Here is a 27,693-nt window from a genome sequence, read left to right as displayed (position 1 = left end):
AAGCTGGGAATCGAACCTGAATCTCTGGCACTAAGAGATAGCAGTGCTAACCACTGTTACCATGCCACTCATGTCTCAACATGGTACGTGTCTTACGTGGTCAGGAATTTCTTTCATCTGTCAATGATGTGTGGTTTTTAAATCTTTTTTAAGCCTCCTTCTTTCCTGCCCTTCCCTGCTACTATTGTTATTGAAAGAATTTGTACTATGGCACAAAATTAACCTGTACCAGTTAACTTGGCTGGAGGGATGTGTAAAACCACAGTTATATTATGAACCTGAGTCTTCCTGACTGAGTCTAGCAGAGACCAGATGAGTGAGTTTGCATCATGACTCTCCCTTTCACATGACCATCAGCTGGTCAAGGTCAAGTTTTTAATTTGCTTAATGTCCTCACCAAGTGGGTGAGTGGTAATGTAGGAGAAATACCAATAGTAATGTATATGGTTTTGTGCAATAACTTAGAGTAAAATATGTGCCCAAAATGTTCAGCTACCTTACTTTGTTTCTTTTCTCCTTTTAAAGATCATGATCGAGTTCTGTCTTGGTGGCGCAGTAGATGCGACAATGTTGGGTAAGTTTTGTCTGTTTTAAGATTAGAATAACAAGCTGTTATTTTTGTACATTCAATATTTGGTGCATTGGTTACTTTCAAAATTTGGTAGTTATGTCTTAAAGAAAAGCTCCCCCCCGCCCACCCCTTGGACCTCATCCACGCTGTACTTGCTCCTCCCTCTGCCTCATGTAATTTTGGACTAAGAACTGCTCCCAATTGTGCCACCAGTTCCAAATAGAGAAATGGCTTTTTGTTTGCACACGTTTCAATCAAAAGCTTCATGATAGGCTTTCCCACATCCAGGATCAATTATAACTCTAGCTGGTGTTGTGATAACTGTCTTTGATGTAAAAGGTTTCACATCCTGTGGATCTTGTGCATCATACAGCAGCGCTGAAGGTTTTAAGTAATCATTTGGTAGTACAGAAATTGAGTGATGCTGAAAAAATACTTCTTATCAAAGCTTTCTGTCTTGCACTCATCAGGATAATAACAAAAATACAGGGGTCTGGGAAAACAACTTTATACTATGAGAAGAGAGTGCTGGTTGGTTGACACATAGACTCTGGTAGCAGTGTTGCCATGGAGGTGCACGGGACAATCATGACTGATAATTAACTGCCAAGCATTGTTTGAAAATTTAAGCCTGATGGGAAAAGGCATTGCCCTGAGGAGTGAACCAGCGAATGGCTATTACTTATTTTGTGAAACTGAAAGAGACATAGTGGCTGGGATTCTCCAAGAAAAATCAAAGTGCTCAATGGGAGGGAGAACGGGAGATTTTTCCACCCGTTTTTTGGGCGTGCTTAACTAGCATAATAGTGGCACTGAAATTCATAGCTACAAACCTAGCTTTACAGTTGAGATTCTATCAATTCCACATGCAATCAGATTGGTCTTATCGGTAATCTTGTAAATGGAGCCCAAGCCATTTCCTCTCCATGCAAGTCTGAAAGAGGGCACATCAAAGACATCTAGAACTATTATGACTACCCTGATTAGATGATTTTGTGCTGTAAATCATGAAAACTCATGAACAGGTCTAAAACCAAGACTTTTTTGGCACGAAAAGTGTCCAGTCTACCATTCAGTTATCTCAAAGACAAGGTATCTCAAAAATCTGAGTTAGAAGTTTCATGCTGTTACAAAGCAACAGCAACATGTGTGGTGATAGCCACTATTGAATGCTGCTGTCAGGCCAAAAGGACGTTCTGCCTATCTCACAGATGGGTAACATGGTATACAAATTTCAATGCCAAAGTGATAGCGAAATATGAAGCCCATATGCCCTTAAGACTGGTGGATCCTATCAAAACAGCATGTCCCTTTTGATATTCACAATGGGAAAGGGGCAGGCTATACCCAACCAGTCTAGTGCTTGGAAAACTGAAAGATTCTCCAATTGGGCAGCATTTACTAAATAGTCCTCAGTGTGCTAAAAATTACTCTGACAACTAATTTAAGATTTAAATTGGGCTTGGTGTGGTGCATATATTAATACACAGGACTCTGCTCTTTGCTGCAGAAAGAACAGGTGTATGCATTCTTTCTGTTTCATCTTCAAAACAAGTAATACTATTTTTGTTAGTCAAAGCATTGCCCTCAGGAATGAGCAATCAGAGTTAAGCCACCTAATTTAAATTTTCAAACAATGCTTGGCAGTTAACTGTCAGTCACCAGTAACTGGTGCATTCCCCATAGAAAAGCCTGTACCAATCAGTGCTGTCATCTCATACAATATCAAGTTGCTGTTTTCCCTGACATTGCTATTGCCCCGATGAGTGCAATTTAAAATGTTATTAACCAGACTTTGGAACTGCACTTTAATTTTGTTGCTGTTGGCTAATGACTAATGTTTGTTAGCCTTTGGATCCCCAAAATCTGAAGTTAAACTAAAATAGTGAAATTGCCATGGTTAATTGATCATCATCTGCATTCAGAAGCCTGTGACTTTTTGTCATTGTTCAACGCTGAGCCTTCCTTTATTCCTTCCACGCAGTGTCAAAACTCAACCCACCACTATATAAGTCCCCCCATGACTTCCATCCAAACTGCAGAGCAGCCACATGCTTCTAAAGTTGAGAAATATTCCCACTGATCCTAATATTGTGCAGGATTTTGAAGTGTATTGTGATAGAATCTAAACACCTACCACAACTCTGTCTTTGTCCCTTGGTCTGAATCTAAGGTTTGCTTGAAGGGAATTGCCCCAAAGAGCCAAATCCCATATCCCAGTATTTCCCAATTCCATTCCCCACCCCACCCCCTCCCCAGCCCATCTTGCCAAACCTGTCCCACCTAGCGAGCGCTCATTCCTCCTTTGGAATTAACATGTTGTGGTGTGACATTTTTTCCTGCAGAATTGGATCGTGGATTGACTGAACCGCAGATCCGTGTTGTTGCACGTCAGATGCTGGAAGCTGTCGATTATCTTCACAGCCAGAAAATCATCCATCGGGACTTGAAAGCAGGGAATGTTCTGCTCTCCCAGGATGGCAATATTAAACTTGGTAAGGCACTTGTTTCAAATAGTTTTCCATGAAAAGTTAATCTGCACATTTATTTGAGGCCTGAAGAAGGAGATGATATAATTTTGAAACCAAATGCAATAAGACGTGTAGATTTTCAGTAATGCATTGGTATCAAGCTAGCAAAACTAGAGTCTGTGGGGAAAACTCTGCTGGCTGGGGTCATATCTCGTGCAAAGAATGGTTTTGGATGTTGGAGGTCAGTCATCTCAATTTCAGGACATGGCTACAAGAGTTTCTTATGGTGCTGTGTCTTAGGTCCAACCATCTTCAGCTGCTAATCAACAGGCTTCCTCCATCATAAGGTCAGATGTGGCGATGTGCAATTTTCAGCAAACAATGTTCAGCTCCATTTGTGACTCCTCAGATACTAAAGCAGTCTGTGTCCATGTGGAGCCAGCCTTGCATTCAATTCAGGCTTGGGCTGATGTGTGGTAAATAACATTTGCACCAGGCAATGACCATCTTGAACATGAGATTATCTAACCATCTGCCTTTGACATTTAATTGCGTTACAATCTCTAAATTCCCCACGGTTAACCTCCTCGGTGTTACCGTTGACCAGAAACTGAACTAGAACAGAACTGTAGAAATACTCTGGCTACGAGAGCCGATCAGAAGCTGGGAATTCTGCACAAGTAACTCACCTGACTCCCCCAAATCAGTCTACCATCTACAAGGAAGAGTCGGGAATGAGTTGGAATACTTTCCACTTGCCTGGATGAGTGCAGCTCTAACAATACGCAAGAAGCTTCCTGTGCCCTATTGTTTTTTGTTCTACTAATATCGATCTGCTTCAGTTCTCCGCCCCCCTCGCTAAATCTTGCATTCTCCAATGTTTCTGGTATCTAATTTGTGTCCTCTTTTAAGAAGACAGAACCAAAGTACATATTTAGTTGCTCAGCCGTTCTTTGTCCCCTATTATACATTCCACCGTTTCTGTAAGGAACCTACATTTGTCTTCACTAACCTCTTTCTCTTCACGTACTTATAGAAACTTTCAGTATCAGTCTTTACGTTCCCTGCGTGCTTGCTTTCGTATTGTATTTTCCCCTTCTTAATCATTCCCTTGGTCCTTCTTTGCTGAATTCTAAATTGCTCCCACTCTTCAGACCTATTATTTTCCTTGGCCAATCCACATGATTCTTCCTTGAATTGGATATTATCTTTAATTTCCTTTGTAAGACATGGGTTGGCTCTCTTAGCCATTTAGGACGAAGCAGCCCACTTGATTGGAACCCTACCCACAAACATCCACTCCCTCCACTACCAATGCTCAGTAGCAGCCATGTGTACCATTGACACTGCATTGCAACAACTCACCAAGGTTCCTTAGGCAGCGTCTTCCAATCCCACCACCATACCTTTTAGAAGGACAAAGGTGGCTGATGCATGGGAACACCACTAGCAAGTTGCCCTCCAAGCCAGTCACCGTCCTGACTTGGAAATATATTGCCATTTCTTCACTGTTACTGGATCAAAATCCAGGAACTGCCTTCCTAACAGCACCAAGGGTGTAACCTACACTACAGGCACTGCAGTGGTTGAAGTAGGCGGCTCACCAGCAGCACCTCCAGGGCAACTAAGGATGGGTAATAAATCGCTAGTGACACCCCATATTCCATGAAATAATTTTTAAAATATTCTGAACATTCATGGCCCTTTAGATAGAACTTACTGTGAAAGAGACATAAATATTTTCAGAGCACCAAAAACAAAACCAGCAGCTAAAGTCTGCATTAGCAACCTAAGAGGGCAGTGTATTCAGCAGTGACAGGCTTTAAAGAAGGGCCCTTAACAATGCTGCAAAATACTCAGGTAACTTTTCTTCAAAGAACCTACCTGATGTGATTAGTCGAAGTTTGTTTGCTTTCTCAGTTTTTGCTGCACTACTGTTGGGAGAAGCACTGGGCAGGATGTTACAGGCTTGCTCAAGCGAGACTGGAAATTCCCACCTGAGGGCAATGGAGATTTCTGTCATCAGACCCTTGCCCACTCCAATTCCATGGCAGGCAAGAGTTCCACCTAATGTCTTTCCCAAACCAGGGCACCAACCTTTTCAACAGATCCTGAACTGAGTGCGTTCACACAGATTTAAAATTCTTTGAAAAGATCTCCTACACAGGGAAACATGGTCGAGCAAGACCTTAACAAGGAAAAATAAATCTTGGTTCACTTCTTTAAAAAAAATTTCAAAATCTTTAGTTTTGTAATCATTGAATGATGCAACACAACTGGAGGCAATTTGACCTGCCATTGCACTTCTAAGAAGTAGATCCTTCTTTTATAAGATGTCAAGTTAGTTATTTTTGGGTGCTTAGAATATGATATTCTGTATCCAATTTCAGAGATGTTTCTTAATGCGTAAGGTGTTTTTTTTTCCTATTGCTGGAGAAGCAATTATAATTCAAATTGAGATTAACAATTCATTCAGTGCTTTGGCTGATGCAGCATGGACAGTTGTGATACCAACCGGAATGGATCTCTCAGAACAGATGCTCGTTATGTGCGGTATGGTCTGGCTTGGGTCGTCACAGTAACAAATTGAGCTGATCCTCATGTTCCACTTGAGGAGCAGGTGGCCATATCATCCCCGACCTGTCTTCCAGTGTTTGAGGGTTGTTCAGATTTTCTGTGAAAAATGGAAACCTGGGAATTTACCACTTGGGTCAGTTATCAGGCAGTGACCAGTGCTATTTGCAATCAACTAAAAGTGCGCTATTGAGAGATGGAATTGTCGACAGTTTGGAGATTCTAGGCGATGCAGGATTTCTGATGAGCGTATGAGTTTTCTCTTTAAAGCCCTGTGTAAATGGGAGTGCTTTTAGTTTTCAGCTGATGTTCTCAGAGGACGTTTTGCTTTTAAACATCAAGGGGTTCAATATGTGCTGGCACAGAAGGCCACTTGAGCTGTTGGTCTATGTTTCATATAGCTTCCCAAAGTTGGATATCTACCATGATAGTGGGGTGGCTCCTGAGCCAGGTTGAGCAGCTGTATTTTGCTGCTGAGTAGATCAGGACAAGTGAAGCTGTGCATGTTGGCTCTGTTGCCCTAGGTGGTACCTCTGTTTCTGTGTGAGATTCACAGTCCTCTCGACCTCTGCACCAGTGTTTTGGAGATGTTGTTAGTCGGTGAATGAATTGTCAAGTGAGAGGCCAGGGTATTTTGCTGTTGAGTTGTAGGCATCGAGTCAGGGAAACCACTCAAACCACACAGCACAACCCCATAATACTGCCCTCAGTATCATGCAAGGTCCTGGCTCAGAGTCCCACCCTGGAAGCGATGCTAGAGCAGGTCCTTGAATATCGAGACCATTTTCCAGAAAGGTCAGAAGGCGGGAACAAATTTTGTTGACGAAATCTGTGTTTACGTCACAGGCATGTTGCTGAAATTTTACAGGACAACTTGCTGTGTGAAAATCCCTTTTACGACCGCGTGATCAGGAATAGACGTTTCTGCATGTGCACACTGAAGATCAAATCAGCTAACCAACAATGGGCTGCCACAGGGCTTAGGCTTCTTACTGGCTTTCTTCAGCACGTACACCAGTGATGTCCCTGCCACAGCCACTGCTCTTCACACATGCTGATTACTTAAGCTTCCCTTTCCACTTCTTAAACAAAAACTCAGGACATCGAGAAAGCACTAACTGAAAATACTCATGTTCCCCTGAAGTCTACTTCAGAAAATGGAGACAGACCAACTCTGCCAAGTCAGTCAGCCTTCCACCTGAGCAACTGAGGCTTTCTCCGGTTCTATGGCCAACTATCAAAAGTGTTGTTTTTCCTATTGCGATACGCGACTGAGGTGCCATCTTTCTTCTTCTTTGATGTAAAAGATTTTGTGGCACTATTTCTGACAACATGGAAATAAACATAAAATACTGCAGGTGCTTGCAATCTGAAATAAAAACAAAGTGCTGGAAAAAAGTCAGGTCAGGCAGCATCTGAGGAGAGGGAAACAGAGTTAATGTTTCCAGTCCTAATATGACCAGCAGTTTCTGTAAGAACAGCGGAGCTCTCATTTGTGGCCTGACTAATAATTATACTTTAGTAAAATAGGTAATTGGATCTTTATCAGATTGCAGTTTGTGGGAGTTGTCTGCGTACAAACAGGCTGATGTATTTCCCATATTACAACAGTAACAGAACTTCATAAGTGGCTGTGTATTTTGGGACATTCCAATGTTGTGGAAAGTTCCTTTTGAATGCAAATCTTTATTTTTATTGGTGTTTAACAGGTGTACCTTCAAATAACAGCCACTTGCGTAAGTAAAGTTTATTTATTAGTGTCACAAGTAGGTTTACATTAACACTGCAATGAAGTTACTGTAAAAATCCCTTAATCACCACATCCTGGTGCCTGTTCATACACTGAGGGAGAATTTAACATGGCCAGTGCATCTAACCAGCACGTCTATCGGACTGTGGGAGGGCACCCATGCAGACCCTGTACAGTGACCCAAGCCAGGAATCAAACTCAGTCCTCTGGCATTGTGCGAAGCACAGTGCCACCGTGCCACTCCAATTATGAGGTGGGGGGATATATAATTGCATGGACGTGATTCCCTCCGCGTTCCTGCCTGCCCTGACCTCGCAGTGAATTTATGCTGGAGTGGGCAGGGCATCAAGACAGAAAAGCCCACTTGACCTAAGTGAGGCCCTTCAGTGGCTTGTTTTACAACCTGGAAATGAAGAAAGTTCAATCTCAGGAGGGAAAGGGTGTCACCTCCATCAGAAACGCCCTTCAGAGTGGGGGTATGCTCCCCTTAAGGTCCAGCAGCCTACGACCTTGAGCCACTGCAGCGCTGTTGTTGTAGAGCTGCTGGCCACTCTCCCAACTGAGGAATGGAAATCCTGTCTCATGCCAGTCAACATTCGCTAGATCCTAAATTGGCAGGGGGCTGGTCTCAGAGTTGGCGGGTGGATAGGTGTTCTCCACTGACCTGGTGGGTCTCAGGCTGAAGTATTATAGCTTAAATAATTGAATGCTGTTTCTCTTATTGAATTCTTAGTTTGCTGGTGCCAAGTGGCAAGAAAATTGTTTAAGGAGCTACCTTGTGTTGCACATCTTTGTGTGAGAAATACCTAAACACCAGAGCAGATTTCTAGTTCAAACTGGGGCACTTCTTCTCAGAGGTCAGAATGAATAGTGAGTGCCCAGCAAAGTTTTTCTTGACTGCAGCGCATGTTGTGATGATGCTGAGACTATACCGTCATTATACCTGTGCAGCAGGTGGTTCCTTCACCCTTTGCATAGCGGTATAGCGACCTTAATCTCTACATTTGCAGCCTATTCACGTTCATGTCACGGGCAGCATGATGGCACAGTGGTTAGCACTGCTGCCTCACAGGGCCAGGGACCTGGGTTTGATTCTCGCCTTGGGTGGCTCTCTGTGGCATTTGTATGTTCTCCCCAGGTCTACATGGGTTTCTTCAGAGTGCTCTGGTCTCCTCCTACAGTCCAAAGATGTGCAGGTTAGGTGGATTAGCCATGGTAAATGCCACGGTGACAATTCATGACTAGGAAGCAATTTTTTATCAAACAGGCTGGAGGAAATCTGGAACCTTCCTCAAAAAGGCTATAATGCTGAAACAAATGAAATTTCAAAGACTGAGAGCAGTCCATTTTTATTAGGGAACGCATTCTAGGGATGCTGAGCAAAGCCAGTTAAATGAATTGAGGTGCCAATCAGCTGTGTTTTGATTTGAGGGGCTGAATGGTCTGTTCCTACGTTTGCGTACAGATTTTAAAGTAATTTGCAAAAAAGGTGATGTGCGAAAATGTTTCTTAACATAAGTAGTTAGACTCTGGAATGCACTGCCTAAGAGTGTGATGGAGCCAGGTTCAATTCAGGCATTCAAGAGCGCATTAGATGATTAATGTGCAAGAGTACAGGACAAAGGCAGGGGAGTGGAGCTGTGGCACAGTGGTTTGCACTGCTGCCTCACAGTGTCAGGGATCTGGGTTTGATTCCTGGCTTGGGTCACTATCTGCACGGAGTTTTGCACATTCTGTGTGGGTTTCCTCCAGGCGCTCTGGTTTCCTCACCGCCCAAAGATGTGCGGGTCAGGTTGATTGGTCATGCCAAATTTGCCCTTAATGTCAGGGGTTTTAGCTATCATAAATGCATGGGGTTAAGGGACTAGAGCCCAGGTGGGATTGTGGTCAGTGCAGACTCAATGGGCCAAATGGCCACCTCCTGTGCTGTAGAATTCTATGATTTCATAATGCTGGTTTGAGAGCGGGTGCAGACACAATGGGCTAAACAGCCTCCTTCTGCGTCATAGCAATTCTGTGATGTTTCTGTCTCAGTAATTTTCTTATTGAGAAACTTCCAGAATTGGGAAATATGACACAAGATCTCTTTATATAGGATGAGCTCCTGATTATTTATGACGTTTTGAACATGATTCATAGAATCAGAACAAAAGTTTTAAGAAGCATTACAAGAGTGGGCATGTTATGTTAAGGAAGAAAAACTCCTGGATATCATGTCCTGATCATTATTCAGTGATCCGTGCTGGAAGAGTGTGTGGATCTTTGATACACATGGAGTTGAAATTGGCTGAAATAGTTTTGAATGTGCGAATAGCAATTTACTATGGTTAGTCAGCAAATACAGTTGAATTCGGTTTAAACTAGCAGTACTTATTTAAAATGCATTCAGGGGAATAATTTTAGGTCAATTTTTATTAACTTGTAACTTTGGATTTTATAGTAAGGCATTATTTAAGTCTAATCCTCAGCAAAAGATTAAAACGAGGGTTTAAGGTACTGCAGATGCTTTGTAATTTGATACAGATTTGCTAGTTTTTATTTATTAATAGAATTTTATTGTTTCTGTTTGAGTTGATAATGCGGGTTTTTTGCAAGCACAAGAAGTGTAAAACGGCACCGCCCAAGCTCTGTGCCCCTGACATGAACTCTGCAGCTGAGCTTTTGTAGTGCACGTGATCAATGATGTTCTGATAAAGCACACAAATCTGTTGAATGCACCCCAAGCCTAAAAATTAGGATTGGATGAATATTCTTTTGAGCATTTTCGTCTGGGGGAAAGCTTGGTGGCACAGTGGTTAGCACTGCTGCCTCATAGTGTCAGGGACCCAGGTTCAATTCCCGGCTTGGGTCATTGTCTGTGCAGAGTCTACACGTACTCCTCCTGTCTGCATGGGTTTCCTCTGGGTGCTCCGGTTTCCTCCCACAATCCGGAAGGTGTGCTGGTCAGGTGTATTGGCCATGTTAAATTCTCTTCAGTGTACCCGAACAGGTGCTGGAGTGTGATGACTCAGATTTTCATAGTAACTTCATTGCAGTGTTACTGTAAGCCTGTTTGTGACACAAATAAATAAAAACATGAAATGAAAAATAGAATTTCTATTGGGGAATTGAATGAATTAGTAACACAACATTGTGGTTAATGACTAATTGAAGAAACTGAAAGGAGAAATACTGGGGTAGGTTTTCAGTCAAATGCTTTCTTTCATGGGAATTACCATTCTCCATACCACATGTTAGATAAAATTAAACACACGCATACGACACTTGGGGGATTTCCAGAACAGCTTGTGCATTTCTTGATTTTAAAACTCGTGTTCATTTTCAAATCCCCTCCATGGCCTTCCCCCTCCCTATCTTTGTTATCTACTCCAACCCCACAGTCCTGCAAGATATCTGCATGTCTCTAATTCTGGCCACTGACTGTCCCTAATTGTAATTTCTCCATCATTGGTGGCTGAGCCTTCAGCAGTCTAAACTCCAAATTCTGGAATGCCACTCTACATGGTGGCACAATGATTAGGACTACAGCCTCACAGCACCAGGGACCTGGGTTCGATTCCCAGCTTGGGTTACCATGTGGTGTCTGCGTGAGTTTCCTCCAGGTGTTCTGGTTTCCTCCCACAGTCTGAAAGACATGTTGGTTAGGTGCATTAGCCAGGCTAAATTCTTCCTCACTGTACCAATACAGATACTGGCGTGTGGTGACTAGGGGATTTTCACAATCACTTCATTGTAGTATTATTTGTAAACCCACTAATAAATAAACTTAAATTTTAAACGTGCTTCCTTCCTTTTGAACACTCCTTGAAACCTACCTCATGGATCAAGCTTGTAGTTATCTAATCAAATATATACTTGTATGGTGTCATATTTTGTGTAATTTTGCTCCTTTGTTGTGCCTTGGGTTGTTTTGTTACATTAAAAGGTGCTGTATGTCCATAGGTGGTTGTTATGAGCCAGATCAGAATCTGGAGCTTGTTACAGATTTATAGATCTTTTAGTTTTTAATTTGAGCCAAGTATATGGTTGCTGAGTTCAAAAATGAAAAGTTTGCTTTTAGATCTCCAGGACATCTCGAAGCACTCCGTAATTTTTCTTCTAAAATGCTTCACTGGTAAATGGTTAAACATGACAGCCAATTGAATGCAGCAAGAGCCAATAAAATTAAGGCACTGAAGTATCAGTCTAGATTGTTCCCAAGGACTGTTAGAAATGTGGAATCCTAGGGTATAGAAGGAGTCCATTGAGTCTGCCACGGCCACAATTCCGCACAGATCCTATTCCCATAATCTCACGTACTTACCCCAACTAGTCCCCTCGACACCAAGGGAACATTTAGCATAGCCAATCAACCTAACTCATGCATCTTTTGACTGTGCGAGGAAACTGGAGCACACGGAGAAAAGCCACAGAGGGGGAATGTGTAGACTTGACACAGACGGTAATCCGAGGCTGGAATCGAAACTAAGTCTGTGGTACTGAGGCAGCAGTGCTAACCACTGTTCCACCATGCCACCCATATGGGTTTGAATCTATGGCCCCCGACTCGCGATAAAATACTACCAAATGAGCCAAGGTGATAATTCCTAGAGCAACCAAGTGATGTATATGTTAATATTGTGTGGAAGCTAAACAAATGTTCATTGGCTTTGTTTGTCTGGGAACCTACTGGTTTCAGTGAATCTTAGTAAAATGCAATGTTCCTAATGGGATGTTGTGATTGTTGTACTTTGCATTGCTGTGTTTATACAATCAGCTATTTGTATCTATCAAAGATATTCATTAATTGTTTGATAACTGGATTCCAAATTGTTTGAAGGCACAGCTTTGAAGAAAGAACATTACATTTACAAGTTCCAGAGAGAAATCAGATGAAATGCAAACTTTCAATTCGCTATTAATAAAAAGCAGCATAAAAAAACTGAACCTTGCCAGCATTTTGCATTTAATGTAGCAAAGTGTCTCAAAGCAATTGCACACAAATGTAATCAGAAAGTGGACACTGAGCCAGAAAAAGTGATCAAAGGTTTTGCTCAGCAGAATTTGAAGGAGGTCTTTTTGAAGAGGGGAGGTTTAAAAAAAAACTTGAAGCTGAGCTTTCAAGAGGAGTTTGTGTCTCTCCCCATGTCGGTGTGTATTCCCTCCAGGTGATATGGTTTCCTCCCACAGTCCAAAGATGAGCAAGTTAGATAGTTTGGTCATGTTAAATTGCCCCTTTGTGTCCCAAGATGTTGTAGGTGCATTAGTGAGGTAAATACATTGGATCACAGAGGTAGGACCTGGGTAAGATACTCTGTTGAAGAGTTGTAGACCTGATGGGCTGAATGGCCTCCTTTTGCAATGTAGGGATTCTATGATATGACCTAAAGGCACAGCCACAAATGGAGGAGGAAAAGGAAGGATATAAGAGGGAAGTGAGGAACAGAGATTTGGGTGGGGTGGTTTCTAAGGCTGGTGGAAATTAAAAATGATGTAGATGAGTGAGGATGGATCTAAACACTTGGATGGGTAGTTTAACTTGGAAGTGAAAGGGTGGAAAACAATGGGGGCAGATGGATTCAGGGGAATGGATACAGTTAAAAATGATTTTTCAGTTCTGGAAGAAATTGTGGCTCAGCTAACGTTGCACATTGGGCAAACTATCCAGCAGTGGATGGCATGGGAGAGGGGTTGAGATGGTCCTGGATGTTGTCCCCATGCTAAGTTCTTCAGCTTTGGAAGTTTAGGACAAAACGTAATTAGCTAATTACAGATTTTTTTATAACATTCATTCTGAATTGTATTCGCTTTGCCAAATGTTCCACAGTAAAATCACATTACAAATCTGCTTACTTTTGGCAAGTCTTTAGCGAGTTAATTACTGCAACACAAGATTTTGTTTCATTAAGTGGGTCATTACAGTTCCCAGTTAAATGAATTTTTTGTTACACAATTCTGAAGGGCAGATTATTGTAGAAAATGTTATCCACCTCTGGAGCTGTTGTAAAACTGTTTTGTGCTAAACCTTAAAGTTGTGCAAGAGGTTAAGAATGGTAAGCCAAGATATTGCAGGAAATTGTAGCACTGTTTAAACACAGCCACTTCGTGGCCAGGCTGTATTGAATAAGACGGACTATGAATGTGCTGCATAAAGTGTTCTGTTATGTTTGGGTTTCAGCAACTTTTGTTCTTGTTTAGAATTCTGGATCATTAGTTCCTCCGTGTTGCATTTTTTTCTAACCTTTTTTAAAATATTTTAAATTTCCTGTGCATTTCCTGTTTCATAATAAGAGTTTGTATCATTGTGTGAGAACAACACAGTTGGTTAAACCTTCATCTGAAAATTTTACGTTTGACAATTGTGACAAACTGCAACATTTTCTAATTTAGTAAAGAGCCACAAATGAATTATGCCCCCCCTCCCAAAAACTTCCAATTAATTTAAACTCTGACATTAATGTTGAAGGACTGGAGATATTCTATACTTAATGCCTCTAAGGTTTTTAAAATATAGCTGAATCCTTCCTGTGCTCATATCCAGCCAATAAATGACCTGGTTTGGCAATAGATAAATGGCTTCCTTCTCAAATGTGTTTTTCGTACTTACCCACCACAGTTAGGTAGCCCATTTAATGAGAATGGTGCACATTATGATTTAAAACATTACTGATGAAATTGCAAAACATTAATAATAACTTTGACCTTTTGTACTATCATTGTTGTGTCTAATTTTTCAGCTGTGCCTCTAAACTAAGTTAGGCTTCGGGGTTGAAGTTCCATTGCAATACTTGAGGGCAAAGTCTAGGCTGGCACTCCATTGCAGTACTTAGGCAGTGCAGCACTGCCTTTTGCATAAGATGTTGAAGCAGATCCTGGTATGCCACCTCAGCTGGATGTGAAAAATTCCATGGCACTATTTTTGAAGTGGAGCCAGCGAGTTATCTCTGGTGTCCTGGCCAATAAGTATTCTTCAATCAATATCACAAAAACAGGTTATCTATTGGCCACCAGGTTTCGAACATTAGAACAGTGGGAAAATTTCAGAAGTACTCAATTGGCTATGGTGGTAGACTCCTCATTATTGTGGTATTACCTCCAAAGTCTTTTATGGGTCTTATGATTGAGAAGCCCTATAATGGAACAGCATTAATTTCAGCAGAATTGGTAGTTCTTGTTGCTGCTAGGGGGATCTTCGGCAGTACTTCCACTAGGCGCATTGCATGTTGAGTTTGGTGTAGATGGCCCCCAAACGGATTAAACCAAATTAAATTGCTTGCCTCCAGATGGGCTGGTCAGCTGTATTGTTTTCCCAGGAGGGGTGGTCTGCAATGTACAAGTTTGTAAGCCTCTTTGAATGTTGTTGTATTGTTGGTGTTGACTGCCTAGATATAGTTTACACTGAGTTTCCTATACAAGATCTGTTCATTCATGCATGCCTATCCACGTTAGATCTTGTGGTGGGGATCTCCATCCAGTTGAGCCTATCACTATGAATGACTTCTTTGTGATGTAGTTCCGTCATTGAATTGGCTGTAAACTCTTTGTGACGTGAATGGTTGTGAAAGTTGCTAAATCACTGCAGGTTCTCCTTGTCCTGCAGCTTTTTTGTTAAGGACAACTCAATTGATAGAAATTGTTGAAGGTTATGTAAACATGAGGTTACTTTCACAGGATTGGTTACAGCCCTGCTCCTAATCAGATAATATGTTACAAAGTTTTAATATTAAATCCACATGGTGTTGAATTGGAATAAAAGAATTGTTGCCAAGCTCCTCATACAGTGAGTTATTTAAAAGCATAATTATGTTTGTTCCTTCACAGCTGATTTTGGAGTTTCAGCAAAAAATTCGAAAACGCTGCAAAAGAGAGAGACTTTCATTGGAACGCCTTATTGGTAAGTACAAATGGACATTGCCTTTTAGGATCACAAACACTGGACTGAGTACAGTAGGAAGAAGGCACAATGTGATTAATTTAACATTTTATATAACTTACTCCCTGAGAGTTGGAAGGTTTTGATCTGTACATGCTGCTTTGTGATGGAATTTAAGAGTAAGCCCTTGGCTTCTCCTTTGAATGCTTTCTTGTGTTTTATACATTTGGGATGTTTCTTTTCAATTATTTAAGTTTTATTGGTACGTTCTCTTGAACATGCTTAGGTCCCTGGTTTTTCCTTGCATTAATTTTTTTATGATCTATGTTCCACTGTGCCTTTGGCTAAGCCTTCTAAAATGTTCTGCCACTTTGCCAATGTTTCAAATATGAAGTACCTTTTAAGGTCTTAAAGACTACACAACTGCAAGTTGCTGTTGATGAAGTGTTCCATACAACTAAATGGATGCAAGCAAAGGTTAACGGTGATCCTGCAAAGCAATCATTTAATTACTCCATAAACTGTTATGACAACCTAATTTCCAGCAGCATGGGGCTGGATGTTATTTACCTCTGGTGGGTTTGTAGGTGGAGGAGCCATCAAAATCCAACAGGTGGCCTCCCCACCTGCCCCCAAACTGCCTGAAATTTTATGGGGACTACGAAGTGGCAGATGATCCACCTGCAGTTACGCCTATTGAGACCAGTAAATGACCAATTAAGTGCCTAACTTCACTACCACCAGCATTTTGCCCATGGCAGAGAGAGGGAGGCCCCCATACACCATGTGTAAAGCCCAGCAGTTTTCACTGTCTGGTGTCATATTGGTCAAAGTTGAAGGTAGAAGGGATGGCATTGTGGATCCCCTGAACCCAGCTCAGCCACACTGCCCCCTCACATCCCTTTGCCAGCATCTCTATTCCTGGGCTTACTGGTGGGGACTAGTGGCCACCGCTTCTAGCTAGTGCTGCTAGAACATAGAGCGGTTAGCCATCAGATTATCATCAGCTCTGTTAAGGCAGGACTCCCTCCTGAGATAGAAACAGAAGTCTTATCTTGGAGCAGTGAATGCTGCTTTGTGTTAAACTGCTGCATGGCAGCCATTGGGATCATGGGTGGCCTTTCTTGGCTTGTAAAATCATGCCCATAATATCGCTAATTCATGGATGTAATGTTTTATCTTACCTTTGCCTTAGACTTGAGTTGTCACGTTCATATACATAGAGAACTAATGGGCAAGAAAAGAGCAACTTCTCCAAGCATTATACTATACCACCTGGGCCACAGTGAACACTTCTCACCTTCTGCCCACCTTTACTGCCATGTAATCTGAGACCAAAAAATACCATTGACTTCAACCTCCCCACAGTAAGGGGGGGGATCGGGTTAGGAGGTAGAAACTAAGGTCCCAAGATGCGTGTATAAAGAGTGGCGCAGTGGTTAGCACTTCTGCTTCACAACGCCAGGGGCTCTGGTTCAGTTCCAGCCTTGGGTCACTGTCTGTGTAGTTTGCATATTCTGCCGGAGTCCCAAAAGAATTTTCTCCAGGTGCTTCAGTTTCCTCCCATATTCCAAAGATGTGTGGGTTAGATGGATTGGCCATATAAAATTTCCCCTTGGTGTCAGGGATAATAGCAGGGTAAATACATGGGGTTATGGGGATAGGGCCTGGATGGGATTATTGTCAGTGCAGACTCGATGGGCCGAATGACCTCCCTTTGCACTGTAAGGATTCTATGATTCTCATCATTTTACACTCTGCCATGCACCAACTTGAGTGATTGATTTTTAGAAAGAAATTCAAGCATGTGCTCCCAATCTTTTAATATTCAAATTTGTTGCATAGCCCAGCCTGTTGTGCTCAGAAAGATGTCACTAAGGATGAATCAGGTGATCTCATTCTTTTAATTATCAAATTAATTATTCCCTAAATTATTCTCCCCTGAATCTGGTTTCCAATGGGGGTACCATACGCATACACATGGGTCAAGTGGGGTGTAGGAAAATGCTTTAAGATGGTGGCATGGGCTCGTTGGGCCGAAGGCCCTGTTTCCCGTGCTGTTTTGTTCTTTGTTCTTTAAATGGCATCTTCATATTATTAAAGCATTTAAATTCCAAAGAAATCACATTAGACCCACAACTTTATCTCCATTTTTCCCCTCTCCACCAATTCTGCCTGGCTTGTTTGGCTTTTGTAACATTTTGGGTGCAATTTTACCTGCCATTCATGCCATCCATGCTCCTGCTGCAGTGAAGTCGGAGAATTTGGCAGCCAGCCAAATCTCTTCACTGTGGTAGAATGGGCAGATTCAGCCGGTGTGAGCGGTGGGTAAGATTCTAGCCTTTTGTTTTCATTTTGGCCTTGAAGTGCTCCATGTACCCGCCTGTGTTAATAGAGGCCTTACTGATTAAAATATACATTTTTTAAAAATTGTCAATGTTTGTCGATGCAGTCAAAAGCATTTTTGAATAGAAACAAAATGCTAGAAACACTCAGATTAGGCAGCACTGATGGAGAGAGAAGCAGTGTTAGTATTTTGGGTCTTTTCAGATCCGAAAATATCCATTGTATGCAATTGTAGACCTATACTGTACGTATAAGATGTACCATAAACAAAATTGTAACATTTATAAATATTGGCTACTTGCGAAACCTGTTGATGTATTATTGATACTTTTTTCACTGAACTAACAATGCCAAATTGCCTCCCATTGATTTGACCATTGCCCTAAACCTGTATTGTCCTTTATTTAATTCTGCTTTCAGTTTTTAAAAAATATGCCTTGTATACATTTATGCTGTGTCAATAAAACCATCTTTTCATAATTATATTCAAAGATGTATGTTTGTCCATTAGTGTTCTGTCAATTAGGGAATCTTCAATCGTGCTAGTCCTGTTTTCTGTCATTACTTTCTTGGTTTGCTTTTAGGATGGCCCCAGAAGTGGTGATGTGTGAGACCATGAAAGATACCCCATATGATTATAAAGCTGACATCTGGTCCTTGGGTATAACATTGATTGAAATGGCTCAGATAGAACCACCTCATCATGAGCTGAATCCAATGAGAGTTTTGTTGAAAATTGCCAAGGGTGATCCTCCAACACTGGACAATCCATCAAAATGGTAATGACTGAATTATTGCACAAGTATTTTTGTGACCAAAATCTATTTGTAATCAAAATTCTAATTCATTTGTCTCATCTGTGTATGAATAAGAATATAACTGAGATCCTAGCAAGCCAAAATGGCTGATGTTGCACATTGTATCCTGTTCTCAAATGTAACATATAAAGCACTGGGATCTGAATCACATGTCTGTACTAGGTGGGCAGTGCCAGGCTGGCATTACGTGATGAACATAGCTTCTGACCACACGGGAATGTCAATGGCCTTGGTCCACACATGCAAACGCACACACACAGATGAAGCCGTCACCTCTGGATCCTTCTTATCAACGAGGGGAGGAAGTGTCCAGGAGGCCAGAAACAGCCGTGCTGGATGCATTAACGGGCACAAAGTTGATCATGCCGGCCAAGCAGGGCTGAGAAAATGGCTTTCGGCACACGTCCAGTTCACGCTTGGTGCAAAAGTCTTGCACGCTATCTTCCCAGCTTGCTGTGCCAATGGGCCAGAAAGATCTGTGCCGCAGGTGGAAAGTTAGTTTAGATTGGAGAACCTGTGGACAGAAATCTTGGTTTTGTCAGTTCTCTTGGGTGTGCCATCCCACCTATTTCCCACCCCAAATTGGTTGGGGAACCCAAACAGTTTGGTTTGTAAAAGAGAAACTGGCATGTATGTTGTTCAGAGTTAGGTTCCAGACCCCAAAAACATTCCCACCATCGGCAGGGACTAAAATGAGGCTTGACAGTGTAAAGGAAAAGGATCCATTTGGCAGACTAATCTCAGCCCTGTTTTCCATATATAAGTAACATTATTATTATTATTTGCTGATGTTTGATTTGCATTATGTTCTTAAAAAAAATATATCTTTTGTCTTTCAAATGGGGAAGAAAATTGCATTTTACTTTATGGATTGGTCAAGGAGTTCCTAAATCTAATGTGTTCGTGCAGTCTCAATCCAGTTCAATGTGATTGAAATCTATGGTTAAGCCGTTCACAGTTCAGCTGTAATTGAACAAATCTTTTCTCATACTGGCATGCAGTGCTCCCTTCCGCTCAATTCTACAAGCGTTTCTGCAACATGCAGTAAGTCTAGTATTAATTTGGCACTGGCTGGAAAAGTAAGACTGGCCGCCTTTTCCCCAGTCACTGACTGGCCTCAATTAATTTCAAATTTTTCCTTCCCCTTTTCCATATCCTTTCCCAGGGAAAATAAGACCTTTTGATCTCCTTGAGTTTGGCGGCATTCTCTGGAAATGTAATGATCGGTCAGCGATCAATTGCAGTGATGTCTTTCACATTTCATAGCTGCTGGCTATGTGACAGACCAGTTTTTCGATTTATTTCACAAAGGAAAATGGTCTATGGAAGGGAGAACTCATTGATTCATTGCTCATTTATTTGGCAGGGAAGACTTTCTAAACAGTTCTTAAGACCTCTTTCTTGTGATTAGTATCAGTCAGTGGTATTGAATTGTGTATGAAGAACATTAAGATGAATAATTAAGCTGCTCTTTAGGAATTTGCACCGAACTAATGGCACTTGTGTAAGTGACTTGGGATGACAGCTTCTGGAAGAGGCATCTCGGTGTGATAACAGTATCCAGGCACTAATGCTAGCTAATGACTGACCAGCTAGACTGGTTCAGTAATGTGAAGTGGAAGGATGCAATTGTCACTGGGACTGAGGTTTCCCAGTCTGCTTTGGGTAATTCCACTAGCCACCCTCTTAACAGCTATTGTGGTTCTGGCCAGTTAGGCGAGAGGAATTGAGACTAGTGATGTTTGATGTTAGGCTGCACCACTTTCAGGTTAAAACCAGCCATGCTGCTGTAGACACTTGGGATCTTTGAGTAAACTAAACTTAAGCTGCTTGAGCATGTTAAAGTGGTTGTCTCATTCGGGGGAATATGTCCACTTTATCAGGCATACAGAATCTCTGTCCATGGGGATTTCTCAGTTTCTTTGTTTGAAGTTTCTCTAACATAGTAAAATATGTTTCTGCACCTCAAGCACCTAGCTGACCAAAATAGCACTGAGCATTGACTATGTCAAAGACACTCCCAATTTGTTAAGTAATGATGTGGAGAAGCCGGCATTAGACTGGGGTAGACACAGTAAGGAGTCTTATGACACTGGGTTAAAGTCCAACAGGTTTATTTGGTAGCACAAGCCATTAGCTTGGAGCGTTGCTCCATCAGGTAAATGGGAGTTCCGTTCACAAACAGGGTATATAAAGAAACAAACTCAATTTACAAAATAATGGTTGGAATGCAAGTCTTTACAGGTAATCAAGTCTTAAAGGTACAGACAATGTGAGTGGAGAGAGAGTTAAGCACAGGTTAAAGAGATATGTATTGTCTCCAGCCAGGACAGTTAGTGAAATTTTGCAAGCCCAGGCAAGTCATGGGCGTTACAGATAGTGTGACATGACCTAAGATCCTGGTTGAGGCCATCGTGTGTGCAGAACTTGGCTATCAGTCTCTGCTCAGCGACTGTGTTGTCGTGTCATTAAGGCTGCCTTGGAGAATGCTTACCTGAAGATCAGAGGCTGAATGCCCGTGACCGCTGAAGTGTTCTTCAACAGGATCTCTTGTCTGGTGATTGTCGAGCAGTGTTCATTCATCCGTTTTTGTAGCATCTGCACGGTCTCCCCGATGTACCACGCCTTGGGATATCCTTTCCTGCAGCGTATCAGGTAGACAACTTTGGCCGAATTGCAAATGTATGTACCTGGTGGATGGTGTTCTCTCTTGAGATGATGGCATCTGTGTCAATGATCCAGCATGTCTTGCAGAGGTTGCTGTGGCAGGGTTGGGTGGTGTCATGGTCACTGTTCTCCTGAAGGCTGGGTAGTTTGCTGTCAATAGTGGTCTGTTTGAGGGCAAGAAGTGGGAGTGTGGGGATAGTCCTAGCAAGATCTTCATCAATGACATGTTGAAGGCTCCAGAGAAGATGCCATAGCTTCTCTGCTCTGGGGAAGTAGTGGACAATGAAGGGTATTCTGTCCGCCATGTCCCATGTTCCCCTTCTGAGAAAGTCGGTGCTGTTTTTCACTGTGGCCATATCCTGCTCTTATGAGGGCATCTTTCAGCATCTGAAGGTGTCTGTTGTGATCCTCCTCATCTGAGCAGATCCTGTGTATACAGTGGGCTCATCCATAGAAGATGGCTTCTTTTAACGTGTTTAGGGTGGAAGCTGGAGAAGTGGAGCATCGTGAGGTTATCCATGGGCTTGCGGTACAGTGAAGTGCTGAGGTGACTGTCCTTGATGGAGATGCGTGTGTCCAAGCATGCAACTGATTCCAGAGAATAGTCCATGGTGAGTCTGATGGTGGGATGCAACTTGTTGATGTTGTCATATGGTTTGTTCACCATGAGGCCAAAGGAAAATGTCATCGATGTATCTAGTGTACAGCATCAGTTGAAGGTCCTGTGCAGTGAAGAGGTCTTAAACATGGGACACAGTGGACAGAGTACTTTCCTGGAGTGGAGAAGCTGCGACATCTTCTCTGGTGCCTTCAACATGTCATTAATGAAGACAAAAACCTCGCCAAGACCATCCCCACACCTCCATTTCTTGCCTTCAATCTCAGACAATTGTCTGCAGCAAACCACCCAGCCTTCAGGAGAACAGTGATCACAACGCCACACAATCCTGCTACAGCAACCTCTGCAAGAAGTACTGGATCCTCGACACGCATGCCATTATCTTACGTGAGAACACCATCCAACAGGTACACGGTACATACGCTTGCAACCCAGCCAACGTTGTCTACTTGATATGCTGCAGGAAAGGATATCCTGAGGCATAGTACATTGGGCAGACCATGCAGACGCTATGACAATGGATGAATGAACAACACTTGACAATCACCAGGCAAGAGTGTTCTCTTCCTGTTGGGGAACACTTCAGCGGTCGTGGGCATTCGATCTCTGATCTTTGGGTAAGCATTCTCCAAGGTGGCCTTCACAACACACGACAGCGCAGAGTCACCGAGCAGAGATTGATAGCCAAGTTCCGCATACATGAGGACAGCCTCAACTGGGATGATGTAGGTAATGGGAAGGATTTTGAAAATGTTGCCTTTCTGATGTAAAGCACTGAGTTTAAAACTGTTGGACACCATTTTCAAAACTTACTAGAAAATGTGATTTGAACCTGATGGAGTTAAGCCATGTTGTTAAATGAAATAATTGTTGGAATTGTCATTTCCTCAGGTCTAAAGATTTTAAAGATTTCCTCAAAAAAGCATTGGATAAGAATCCGGAAACCCGCCTTAGTGCTGCTCAGCTGTTGCAGGTGAGAATGTGAGAAGCATAATCTTGTTTCATCTCATGGATTGTGCCTTCAAATTCTAGGTATTTGTCTACCTTTGTCGCATGCTACTTAAAACAGTACTACTTCAACTGTCATGGGATTAATTGTGACATTTCTATCCATTTTAAATTGATAAAAATGAACCACTGTCTTTCATTACTATCTAGAAAAATGTGGGTTAATGGAAAGTTGAGACATTTTATTGATTTTTATTAAATGCCGTAGCCATGATGTCTGAATGTTAGAAGCAGGCTGAGTGAGGTTAACTTTCAACCTTAAATTTTCAGTTGGCTGTCCGGTCTCTAATGGGTATTGATTCAATTTTTCATTCTTGTGTGTTGGCATAATGAGTGGGTGTGATCAATAGATTTAGGAACGATTGAACCACAGCAAAAATAGATCATCATAGAGAAGGTATTTGTCGGGGGGCCAGTATAAAATAAAATGAAGTTGGAAAGAGGTGATTTTTGTAATGGTTCGGGTTTCAGCTTCAAACAAAAATTGCTGTAAATGTAACTGGCTTTCATCTATTTTGGGCCAAGCACTGTTCTTTATTTTGTAATTGATTTATTGGCGATCAGAACAATGCCTAAATGTGAATAATCTGGATGTGTTTTGAATTGTTTTGTTCCCCACTTTCGCTGATTTCTTTTGGGGGAATTTTTTAAAAATAATTTTTATGGGAACGCAGCAGTGTTTCAATATAGGAACATTTCCCTAGCCCTAGCTGTCTTCCCCATCTTTGCACCCAACTCTTATTTGAACATATCAAATGTTTTTGTCTCGCTAATCATTTTTAGCAGCTACTGCAATAATTTTCCTTGGTAATATTTTTAAGAAGAAAAGCCTGAAATTTGGTTTTTGGAAAGGTGTTTTCTGATTGTTGGACCCTGGAAAAGAATCTGTTAACTTTGTGCTGGGGTCAGAAAAAGGAAGGAATGAATGTAGCTTAAAAATCATAGCTGCTTTAACACTTTTTTGCAGTTAGGCCAGGAGGAGCCACGTATTGCAAAATCAATATCTAATACCAAGTATACTTATTAACGATCCTTGAAGGGAGGTTTTATATTTTCTGTATGATTTTTTTGCTATATTGCAAATGACAGCGTATCTACAATAGCATGATGGCCCAAGGGCAGATTTGTATTAACTGGAGTGGCAAGATAGAGTTTTTCCATCAATATATATTTTCCTCCTAAAGCGAACGTGATTGTCAGCAAACCAAATGCCTGCCCACATGGGAAAGTTTAAAGTTTTTAAAAAGTTTAATTATTATTAGTCACAAGTAAGGCTTACATTAACACTGCAATGAAGTTATTATGAAATTCCCTAGTCACCACACTCTGGCGCCTGTTCGGGTCAATGCACCTAACCAGCATGTCTTTCAGACTGGAATGAAACTGGAACACTGGGAGGAAGCCCACGCAGACATGGGGAGAACATGCAAACTCCACACAGACAGTGACCCAAGCTGGGAATCGAACCCGGGTCTCTGGCACTGTAAGGCAGTAGTAGATTGGTTAAAAGTGCACAAAATCCTACAGCTTCTGGCAGTTGGTGTTTAGCTTTATTTGGCTTAAGGAATGCTTTATATCACCATTACGTGATATAGCTTAAATCTCGTGCCACGTCTAATTTTGGTAGATGTGGCTGCATGTAAATTATGCTAAGTCAGTAAACATGTTTAACATCATAATGATCTGATTGGAGCCTGTTCAGTACGTTAAAATTGTTTTAGAAAAAATGTTACTTCCAAGATATTATCAAAATAGTATTGAAAGAATCTGTGCCTCTGTGGTACAATTATACCTAATTTTATATATTAATGAAAGTTTCCATGGCTTCCTGTTAAGGTTTGCCATTATTAGTTCCTTTGTTTACATCTGTAACAGATGTTGCCTTTACAAGTGCGTCACGATGTAATGACATCATTTCTTCCCTCTCCTCATGCTCCCCTCTGAACTGCAGCCCCAGGATGCAAGTTTACAAAGATAGTTTCCATCCTTAATGTGACCATAGGAATTTATTGTGGGAATAATCAAACAGTACTTTAAAATATACAACAAATTACTTCTGCACCTGATGACATTACCCCTGCCCTTATCCCCTTTACCTCATGACGGTATTTGATATTGGCACCACGTGTGCAACAGCACAGGATCAGTCCTCTTCAGAGTTGTGTACAGCGCAGCACAACATACTTCATGTAACTTTTTCAACAGCCTCCAACTTGGCATAAGCAATGTCACAGGAGATTTGTTAACTTTCACTTTAACCTTTCATCTATATCTCACTTCCGCCATTGAAAATGAATAATCTGCCAAGAGTCCCACCCCCTCCAATTGTTTCTGTTGACCGTGATTGAAAGTTCCTGTGTTGCTCTTTTTTGTGAAGAAACCTTTTATGTTTCTGGGACAATCATGCTTCATATTTTATCAATGCAGACCTGTCTGTGCATTGGTGCATTGCAAGCAGCCAAACAGCATTTGTTTGAGACTTGGCATCTCTAGCTTCACCACGGCTGCAGTTGACCTGCTACCAATGTTTTAAAATTGGAATTTTTGGTTTTGAGAATCCAACATCAAGGTTGTATCAGACTAAACCGGTGGCTGCATTATAATTGCACCATCAGCTCTAAATTTCGCACAGCTTATTAACATAGCCAATGAGAGGTTGAGGAATATTTTATTGTTTTCTATTTCCTGTTGATTAAATTCATCAGGAGGGGTTACTTGGCACTTAATCTTCTCAGAAACAGGTACACTATCAACATTCTATTAAATCTACCTGACTGTGATAAATGTGCAGAGTTCTAAATTTTCAACAGATTATAAATTTCCAATTGCTGAAATGAGATTGCCTACACAGTCAAAATGGTTTCACAGGAGTATATAGTAACAAGACAAGAAAATTTTGTCTCTGATAAACTAAGGAAAATGTAAGGTTCCTGTGCTAGTAGAGGATGTTAGTTATTCAGTAAACTCCATTTTGAACTTGGAAGTGGAATTTTTTTTGAAAGGGAATAAAACATTGCTGAAGTTTTTCTTGCGCATTGGAGAATGTACATAATGAAGGCTGCCTACATCCATTATGTTTATTTTCATACGTCACACTTCCCTTGGACAGTAGCATGGAATGATTTACAGGTTGGCTAACAGATCACAACGTAAGTGCTCCTTGGCGTAACCATTCAACTTTATTTAGTTTAAAGTGGTTAGTTCTCTGCTACGAAAGGTTTCATGGGCTCCCAAAACCTGTACGATGGAGGGGCGTAGGGCACCCATATACATTGATGTGAGTGAGTATCAGTTGCATGCCAATCCAAATTTGTGAATCTGCAATCTCTACTCACTAATATTGCCTTCAGTGAAGTTTGTACCCTGCACCTTGCCTCAGAAGTAGGTATGCCAGCAGTAGGCTCAAGGCTCACTCAACATGATTATATGTTTTTGGAGCATTTTTAGTTTAGAACCTGCTAAATCATGCTGGCTGTTCATCATCCTTGATGAATAATGTTGGTTAATTTTGAATAGAATGAATAAGTTGACATCAAATTTTAAAGTTTATTTATTAGTGTCACAACTAGGCTTACATTAACACTGCAATGAAGTTACTATGAAAATCTGCTAGTTGCCATAGTCAGGTGTCTGTTCAGATACACTGAGGGAGAATTTAGCGTGGCCAGCGTACCTAGTCTTTGGACTGTGGAGGAAATCGGACTACAGTAGGGAACCCACGCAGACTCAGGGAGAACATGCAGATCCTGCACAGGCAGTGACCCAAGCCAGGAATCGAATGTATTTTTCCCTCTGTATTGTTTAGTTTTAACTGCCCATTAATGCAGTCTCAAGTGCTTGTGTGTGTCTTTTGTCTTTAAACTTACAAAATCACACTAGAAGGGTGAAAACGTGTATTGATGTGTATATGCTTCGTAGTGAATTCCCATAGAAGTCAGTGACACGTGCAATTTACAAAGCTGTTGCATCTTTTTAATAGAATCACAACTGTTGATTTTCACCTACTCTCATCTTATGGGTAGGGATTTGTAGAGGTTGGCGTTCCTGTGGCGGCCTGAGTTTTAAATATTCAGTTTCATGATGCTCGGTGATTAACCTGTTGCTGTTCACTTTATCCTTAAACCCTATCCCCTACAAAATGAAACTGAGCAGAACACAATCTGGAACTGCGAAAATTACCATTGAATGGGATCCAGGAATTGATTTAAATGCAGTCGTGTGGGGTAGCAACTGAATTGACCTTGTTGCTATCAACTCTCTCTTGTTTTAATAGCACCCTTTTGTGAGCAGCGTCAGCAGTAATAAACCACTCAGGGAATTGGTGGCAGAAGCAAAAGCTGAAGTGATGGAGGAAATAGAAGACAATCGAGAGGAAGCAGAAGATGATGACTCATCAGAACCATTATCAGTAAGTGCAAATTGAACTATCATCCACTTTGAGTTTCATTCTAAATTCTAAATCTGAGCCAGACTAAGACAAAGCTGCATTGATGTAGTCTGGCAAGACTGTATAGGAATGCTTATGTATGAATAGGAAGCAATTTTGACGTGCATTTGAAAGCAACTTTTAATATCTCAGTGAAATTACAGTGTAATTTACTTTCCTTTGTATCTTTGAGGGACTCTGTTTTAAAATAGTGCTTATAATAATTTGCCCAAAGCAAAGAAGTTGTGCTAATTTTTAAAAATTGGTCCAGTTAGGCCTCATTTGAGCATTGTATCGACTTCTGGGTATCACAGTTTAGGAAGAACGTTGAGGCTTTGGAGATTTGATTATCGGGGATGGAATAATTAGTCATGTGGAGAGACCAGAGGCTAGGATTTCTGAGCAGAGAGGTTAATAGAGGTGCTCAAAATTGTTTGGATTCCATTAAAATAGATAGGGAGAAACTATTTTCCAGTGGCAATAACTGACCATGCTGATTTGATAATAGATTCAGAAAGGTGAGCTTTTTCAATGCACCAACTAAAATGTAGATCTAGAATGTACTGCTTGAAAGATTACTGGAAGTAGGTT

General features: G+C 41.4%; 1 protein-coding gene across 2 annotated transcripts in view; it reads left to right on the top strand.

Annotated features, from left to right (window-relative positions):
* The window catches only part of stk10 (serine/threonine kinase 10), a 105,720-nt gene that overhangs the window by 49,741 nt on the left and 28,286 nt on the right, over positions 1-27,693 (top strand). For both annotated transcript variants that reach the window (XM_080201642.1, XM_080201641.1), the window contains exons 3-8: positions 526-574; positions 2,917-3,066; positions 15,167-15,239; positions 18,149-18,343; positions 22,560-22,641; positions 26,950-27,084. In XM_080201642.1, coding sequence (XP_080057768.1) covers positions 526-574; positions 2,917-3,066; positions 15,167-15,239; positions 18,149-18,343; positions 22,560-22,641; positions 26,950-27,084 — 684 coding nt within the window. The remainder of the gene's footprint in view (positions 1-525; positions 575-2,916; positions 3,067-15,166; positions 15,240-18,148; positions 18,344-22,559; positions 22,642-26,949; positions 27,085-27,693) is intronic.

Source organism: Carcharhinus amblyrhynchos, chromosome 13 (assembly GCF_965287045.1).
Source record: "Carcharhinus amblyrhynchos chromosome 13, sCarAmb.v2.hapA, whole genome shotgun sequence".
Lineage (NCBI taxonomy): Eukaryota > Metazoa > Chordata > Chondrichthyes > Carcharhiniformes > Carcharhinidae > Carcharhinus > Carcharhinus amblyrhynchos.
The sequence above is the reverse complement of the archived record's forward strand: the minus strand, read 5'-3'. Positions and strand labels throughout refer to the sequence as shown.